Consider the following 8,499-nt stretch of genomic DNA (forward strand, 5'->3'; position numbering starts at 1 on the left):
TAATCTCTTGATAAAAACAAACAGTTTTATTGTGTTTTAAACAGAATTTGTTCGACTGCAGAAACATTATAATTTATCGGTGGCATCATTTGTACGTCACAATTATGACGTCTTCGTCTGATCACAATTATTATTTTGCATTACGGTTCAAATGGTTTCCACTCATCTGCATAAAAACATCTGGATAAAACAAACGTGACATCATCACGTTGCACCCCCCCCCCCCCGTCTTCTTCGTCTACTATGGTTTAAAGGTGTTCAGAAATGGCCGTTTGTCCTGTTTGTCCCGCCTCCTTCTACGAGTTTACCCGAGTAAGGAAAACAAATTTGATTGGACGTTATCGAGCAGCGAGATATTCAATGTTTTGGGGGCGAGACCGAGCTCAGTGTGTGTAGGCTATGTGTTTAGCTAACGTAGCTAACTGGTAGCTAGTGTGCGAGTGTGTTTAGCTAACGTAGCTAACTGTTAGCTAGTGTGCGAGTGTGTTTAGCTAACGTAGCTAACTGGTAGATAGTGTGTGTATGTGTTTAGCTAACGTAGCTAACTGTTAGCTAGTAGAATTGCTACATTATAGCTTGCTAACTTAGCTAGCAAGGCTAAGTGATGGAGCGCAGGGATCTGGAGGAGGAGAGTTTGGTGGCGGTGGACGAGTCTCCTCGTTCTTCTCAGATGTTTGATTGACGGATGACGGATCCAATATCATTGGCTGATGAATCGTGAGCAACGTGATGCATAATTCATGCACCTGCATTATCCAATGTGAAAGAAAATTACCCCACTTTCACCCCGGATTTACTCGAAAATAGAATTTTGCACAAAGTTTGGCCTACATCGTCTCATAGATGAGTGATTACACTAATGTTAAGACCCACAGTGGGCTCAAAATTAATTTTCTTTTCTGAACACCTTTAATGACACGAGTGGAGCCACAAACTGTTTATCTGGAGCAACTTCATTTCTAATATGGATATAAATGTCTCTTTTTCTTCTTAATCAGGTGTGTGTGTTATTAGACTGTGTTCACGTTTTATTATTATAATTGATCAGAAAAAGTGGTAACCCTTTAATTTACAGGCCGTTTACGTGATAATGTCAAGAAATAGCCTTGAAATAACGGTCGATTTCATACTAATGTCATGTTTTTCATAAAGGTAATAGATTACACATGCTTTTCATGCTTTGGATTTTTTGGGAAAGGCCAGAATTTTTCTCCACCAAGTCGTTATGTAATTCACCAACATTTCTTGGCTATTTCTACACACAATCGTTATTTCTTGGCCATATTTCTCAACATTACTATAAAATTGACCGTTATTTCTATTCTAGGCTATTTCTACACATTATGATGCAATTAATTGTTATTTCTTGACATTATCATGTAATTAGCAGCCAGTAAATTAAAGGGTTTATTACAGACAATTAAATCATTAATCGCAGTTATTTATAAGGATTATCAATCGTCAGTTAAGATTTCATGATTGTGACATCAGTAGTTTCTATGGCGACTCTTATCTGACTCTGGACAGAAAAAAACACATTCCTGGTGCCTCCCCCCCTCCCTCACCCCCCCAGGTCAGGCTGGTCCAAGTCGGGTCGAGCCGGTGGACGCTGCCCTGAGTTCCTGTGGGAGTCGAGCAGCTTGAAAAGGGGAAAAACAACAAAACAAAAAAAATCATCAAACATTTCCTGCCTGGCTGCGTTTACACTGCAAAAATCAAAACCTTTCCAAGAATATTTGTCTTATTTATTGTCAAAACATCTCATTTCTAGTCAAAACTAATCTCTTCCCACTTTAAAATAAGACTCATCACCTAAAAATTAACTTGTTTTTAGATCATTTTCACTTGTTTCAAACAAATTTTCACTTGAAATAAGTAGAAAAATCTGCCAGTGAAAGCAAGTTTTTTGTGTTTGTAATAAGAAAGAAAAACTTGCTCCACTATCAGATTTTTCTACTTATTTCAAGTGAAAATCTGCTTGAAAGAAGTAAAAAGTGTCTAAAAACAAGCTGCTTTTAATGTGATGAGTCTTATTTTAAGTATAATGAGGTTTGTTTTGACTAGAAATTACATTTGGGGCCAATTCCAATTCCTATCTTAACCCTCAAGCTCAACCCTCACTTTTAGTAGCCCTCAAAACCAAGTGTTAAGGGCTATTTTGTGACTTAGAAATGGGACACCTATTAAATGCAGATACGTCTGAATCAGGGCCCGCGTTGTCTCGCGCTGGCTCGCTTTCTTTGCAGCTTTCGGTTTGGTGAAAATACGCAATGCATTCTGGGTAGCCCTTGCTCCCAAGGGTGGTGTCGGAAAATCTCAATATTGAGGGCGATACAGCCTTAAACTTGCCCCTCAACTTAATTTTTCTGAGAATTGGGACAGCACTTGCACTAGCGGGAGTGCGCATTTTTGAGATCGAGGGTTAAGCAAGGAATTGGAATTCACCCTTTGACTAGAAATAATACAAATATTCTTGGTAAGATGTTGAGTTTTTTGCAGTGTGCAGTGTGATCAGATACATGGTTATGAGAGAGGGAGGTGTCGCTGAGCTGCAGCAGCTCACAGAGTCTGAGCCTCAACACAACAAACATCCAGCTCCAAAAAACGTCTCGTCGTCTCTTGTTTCTCTGCTCCGTCCTTTACGAGCCCACGTCAGACTGGCTCGTGCTGGCGTTGCTCAGCTTCCGTTGTTTCCCCGGCGCTCCTCCTCCTCCTCCTCCTCCTCCTCCTCCTCCTCCTCCTTCGGCCCCCAGCTGGTCCCGAGCTGCCCCCCCCTCCCTGGGGATGTAGTTGACCACGGTGTTGATGAGGTTGCTGCGGAAGCTCTTGCTGAGGAAGTTGTAGAGGATGGGGTTGGCGACGCAGTGGAAGAGCGACAGGCCCTGCACCACGCTGAAGGAGAAGTAGAGCACCTCGATGGCGTCGCAGCTGAACACGTGTCCGTCCAGGTCGTCGATGATCATGAGGAACATCACGGCGTGGTACGGCAGCCAGCACAGCACGAACACCAGCGAGTACACGTGCACCAGCCACACGTCCCTGCGGCCCTGCACCTGCAATATGGCAAGAGGATTTAAAGGATAATTGCAGTTTTTTACAATCTGGACCTTATTTCTAGCATAAAATCAGATCATTTCCTCACCCAGATAACTTTGGTGTCATTCCAAGTGGTTGTGATGAAATGAGCTCCAGCCGAGAGGCGCGTATATCCGTATAATGGAGTCTACAGGGCAGCAGAATGCAGCCTCTAAATAACACATTATCTGCAGAGAAACTCCTTCATTTCACCAATATTTAGTTCTGATATGCTAGTGCTATTCCCCTCTGAGTCCGGGGTTAGCTGTTATCAACATCCGGGGTCTGTAGGTTGACCTACTGACCTCTGACCTGGATGATGTCATCTCTGAGCTTGTTGCTAACGCTAATGCTACGGTTCATTTCTGCGTGTTTCCGACTTGTCAGAACAAAATGAGCAGCTGGATGAAGTTCAGCTTCCACAGGCTTCCTCTCCTCAACCTGGACTCACTAAAGCTCCGGCTAGTTGAGATAAAAATGGACCCGAATGCCGAAGCAGAATGATTATTATCAGAATGAGCCGCGCGGCGCTCAGAGATGACATCATCCAGGTCAGAGGTCAGTAGGTCAACCTACAGACCCCGGATGTTGATAACAGCTAACACAGGACTCAGAGGGGAATAGCACTAGCCTATCAGAACTAAATATTGGTGAAATGAAGGAGTTTCTCTGCAGATAATGTGTTATTTAGAGGCTGCATTCTGCTGCCCTGTAGACTCCATTATACGGATATACGCGCCTCTCGGCTGGAGCTCATTTCATCACAACCACTTGTATTGACACCAAAGTTATCTGGGGGAGGAAATGATCGTAGTTTATGATAGAAATAAGGTCCAGGTTGTAAAAAACGGAAGTTATCCTTTAACATTTAAAAGCTAAGTTTGACTATCCGGAATATATCAACAACGTCTTTCTGACTTGTCCTAACTACATTTTGAATAGTTGGATTTTTGATATAAGATATCTGTAATTCAGTTTTGCCTCTAGTCAAAAAGAACATTTCAGATATCCAACTACGTTCTTCCTAGGACAAATGACGTCACTTTAACCATTCATGTGTATGGGGTTTGTCATTACAGATATCTACAATTCAGTTGCAGATATCCACTATGTGAATTACGGATATCTGTAACTGAATTACGACTAGTACGAATTCCAGTTTGAGATATCTACAACGTCATTTCACCTAGTCAAAACTTAATTACAGATATCTGAAAAGGGACATGTAGATATCTTTAATTGAGGTGAATTAAAGATATCTTGAACTGGGATTGTGACTAGTCAGAATCAAACTGTAGATATCTCAAACTGGAATTACTACTATTCATAATTCAGTTACAGATATCTGTAATTCACATAGCGGATATCTGCAACTGAATTGTAGATATCTGTAATGACAAACCCCATACACATGAATGGTTAAAGTGACGTCATTTGTCCTAGGAAGAACGTAGTTGCGGATCTGAAATGTTCTTTTTGACAAGAGGCAAAACTGAATTACAGATATCTACAACACATCTCCAGTCTGGCTTTTACAGTAAATGTTAAAATGGCTTGCCATATGGGGTTTGTCATTACAGATATCTACAATTCAGTTACAGATATCCACTATGTGAATTATGGATATCTGTAACTGCATTACGACTAGTACGGATTCCAGTTTGAGATATCTACAACATCATTTTGACTAGTCAAAACTTAATTTAAGATATCTGAACAGGGAAATGTAGATATCTTTAATTGAGGTGAATTAAAACTGTAATTATGACTAGTCAGAATCAAATTGTAGATATCTCAAACTGGAATTAGTACTAGTCGTAATGCAGTTACAGATATCCATAATTCACATAGTGGATATCTGCAACTGAATTGTAGATATCTGTAATGACAAACCCCATACACATGAATGTTTAAAGTGACGTCATTTGTCCTAGGAAGAACGTAGTTGCGGATCTGAAATGTTCTTTTTGACTAGAGGCAAAACTGAATTACAGATATCTACAACACATCCAGTCTGGCTTATAAATGTTAAAATGGCTTCTTGCCATACCTGCACGTCCGGCGTGGAGCGCACGGCGCGCGCGATGAGCACGTTGCAGGTGATGATGACGGCGGCCGGGCCGAGGAACTGGAAGAGCAGGCAGAAGAAGGCCACGCTGACGAACCACTCCACGTAGTCGTACTCGGGCATCATGTAGCAGCCCGGCTCCTCCCACTCCAGCAGGTCCACGTGCACGTTCTCCATCAGCGCCAGGAAGAAGGAGAAGGCCCACAGGCCGCCGCACAGCAGCCAGCGGCGCCGCCCCGCCACCGGGAACAGCGCCGGCGCCGAGGGCCGCGTCAGAGACAGGTAGCGCTCCAGAGTCATGGAGGCCAGGAAGAAGGAGCTGCTGTAGAAGTTCACCACGTAGATCAGGTTGGTGACCTTAATGATAATAAGTTTATATGAAAACAGAGACAGTGCACATTAATAACGTTGCTGTAAGAATTAGCCAAGAAGCTATTTTTCATCTGTAGTCCCTACGAAAAAAAAATGTTGGCTAACATTTTTTTTTCCATGTCTTGCCTCACTCCCGAGTCCATGACCAGCAGATAGACACCATCCTTTCGACTGTGTGTGCAGTAACAAGGGAGATAGAGCCGTATCGCCCGTAATTAGCTTAGCTCAAACGCTGGAAGTGTATGTGTAGTGTTAGCCTGCCTCCACCTAAAGTCACTAATTAGCTTAGCTCAAATGTTGGAAGTGTATAGGTAGTGTTAGCCTGCCTCCTACCTAAAGTCGCTAATTAGCTTAGCTCAAACACTGGAAGTGTATGGGTAGTGTTAGCCTGCCTCCTACCTAAAGTCGCTAATTAGCTTAGCTCAAACACTGGAAGTGTATGGGTAGTGTTAGCCTGCCTCCTACCTAAAGTCATCAGAGAAACTCTTCAGCAACTCTAAAGGGAAACCGGCGGGCCGATCTTCGTCTCAGAGCTGACAAAACTTGCATCTTGAGCGGTCAAATGCCGCTAACGGGACGAGATCGGTCAAAACGGAGGGTTCAAGCAAAGACGGTTTATTTTGGTTCAAGCTAGCTACATCGAGGGTAGGTTAGCTTCCTGTTTCAAAGTAAAAGCACAAATTCTATCCTCATGGTTTTCTGTATGTAAAAAAAAAAATCGATTTAAAAATCGTCAAAAAAGATATCGCGATATTTATGTGAATCGATTTTTTTCTCCCACCCCTATGTTTTAGTCAGATAGACAGGAACCAAAGTACACAAGAAATAAGCAGTTCACTGCACAGCCAGAAATAAAATAAATAAAAAAATAAAATATACAATTCAGATATTATTTCTGGGCTACTTCTAGCCCGTCATCATCACAGACCTTGCAGAGGAAGCGTCCCCACAGCCAGACCTTATCCATGGTCACCTCCATCATGAAGAAGGGCAGGATGGCGATCACCATCAGGTCCGACAGGCTCACGTTGATGATGCAGAAGAGGACGCCGTTGGCCGAGTGGCGGCGGCGCCAGTTGACCCAGACCACCAGCGCGTTCTCCAGCAGCCCCACCACAAACACGAACAGGTAGAGCAGGAACAGGGCGACGCGCCGCGAATCCGCGTCCAGCTCCACCGTGCACTCGTACACAAACCACGGCGTCCCGTTGATGCGGTCCAGAGAGTGGTTCTGGTGCGCAGAGCTCATGGTCCCGACTGGAAAACAGTTTCACAGTTTAGATTTACTTTGGGCCTAATCTGATTATGTTTTCAGACGTTACATAACAGAGAGAGGAGGAGGAGGAGGAGGAGGAGGAGGAGGAGGAACAGGGTCGGCCGCTGGCATAAACCCTCTATGCGGTTGTTTAGGGCCACAGCCGTTAGGTGGGGGGCCACATGATCAGAAAGGTACCGGGGTTCATCAAGTCATTTAAACATCCTGAGGTCTGCACGTGCAGCTATGAGCTTTATATGTAATGTGAAGTCAATATTCAGCAGGGGTGGAAAGTAACGAGTTACATTTACTCAAGTTACTGTAATTAAGTAGCTTTTTTGTGTACTTGTACTTTTTTGAGTAATTTTTAAAATCAGTACTTTTACTTTTACTTGAGTACATATTGTTGGAAGAAATTTACTTAGTTACATTTTAAATAGCTTAAGTTACAAAGTAAAAAATATATAACTCTGTGTGGGTTGTCAAAAGTAGCTACGCTGCTGCCGCCTCTCTCTCTCTCTCTCTCTCTCTCCCTTCACAGACGCACACAGCAGCAGCAGGTACACACCTCTTTCCCCCTCACCGCTACGTGAGTTAGTGCATAACAGGGCTCGTCGCTATGTTGTCGTCTTAATATTAGCCATTAGCCACAGCTAGCGGTTAAAAGCTGACGTTAATGATTAAAGACAACGTTATCAGGCATGTCCATCTATTAGGCTACGTTTATGGTGACCGTGCCAGACACACCGGGGCTGAAGGCCGGACCGGCAGTCCGTTGAGTTAAATGTAGGAGCCCAGTCAGATCCATGGCCATGCTCAAAGGAACAGACAAGCAGCCCACTGCTTCAGAGCAGTTACAGTAAAGAGGCAAGAGAGAGAGAACCTACAGTAACCCCCCCCCCCCCTCCTCCTCCTCCTCCTCCTTGAGAGCAGACAGGAAAGACAGTAAAAAAAAACAGGTGTGTGTGAGTGAAAGAGGGAGAGAGAGATTTTTCTTTTCTTTTTTTATCCATATTGAAAATGGTATTGAGTATCGAATATTTTCCTTAATATCGAGATTGAGTTGAAAATGTTAGTATCATGATCATGATCGTGACAACCTTAGGCCAGTAACTGTAACTGTCCATCTGATTGGCTCTGGACAACTGCAGTGTCAGAAGGTCAGAATCAAGTTGGTGCCACAGGAGCTAAAAGATGGTGGAGACCAGAGTATCGATGGAGAAGGGACAAGTTTGGAACACAGAGACATGCACGGAGAATGTTAGGCCAATCTCTGGCCATTATAGCCCCCCCCCCCCAAAAAAAAAAAAAAAAAAAGTAACTAAGTAACTTGTACTCTGAGTAAATTTTAAATGAACTACTTTTTACTTTTACTTGAGTAGATTTTTACACCAGTACTTTTACTTTTACTTGAGTAAAATTTCATCAAGGTAACTGTACTTTTACTTGAGTAGATTTTTTTGGTACTCTTTCCACCCCTGATATTCAGCTTCTTTTATCTCATATTTAAGACATTTGGTGAAAATAGAACGGCAGAATGACAACATTTGTGCTCAAAAAACAATCTTACAAAATGTCATTTTAGACTTGTTTTCTACACGTATCTATTACTGTATTCATATCCTATTTCAAGCACCAAAACAGTTCATTCTCATGACTGAAGGAGTGTTTTCACAAGGGATTGGACATTTTTCAAAAAGCAGACCTCAAATTTCCAGCATTTGGCCTA

The 8,499-nt window shown here is 42.8% G+C and overlaps 1 protein-coding gene across 1 annotated transcript; it reads right to left on the minus strand.

Moving 5' to 3' along the window:
• Positions 1 to 2,639: 2,639 nt before the first annotated feature.
• ackr5 (atypical chemokine receptor 5) lies at positions 2,640 to 6,764 on the minus strand (the record flags this gene model as incomplete). The annotated part of the gene is made up of 3 exons (XM_083974692.1): positions 2,640 to 3,053; positions 5,132 to 5,500; positions 6,444 to 6,764. The coding sequence occupies 3 exons, from the start codon at positions 6,762 to 6,764 to the stop codon at positions 2,640 to 2,642; spliced, it is 1,104 nt and encodes a 367-aa protein (XP_083830818.1).
• Positions 6,765 to 8,499: the final 1,735 nt, after the last annotated feature.

The sequence above is a fragment of the Trachurus trachurus genome (genome assembly GCF_905171665.1).
Source record: "Trachurus trachurus genome assembly, chromosome: 7".
NCBI classification, from domain to species: Eukaryota; Metazoa; Chordata; class Actinopteri; order Carangiformes; family Carangidae; genus Trachurus; species Trachurus trachurus.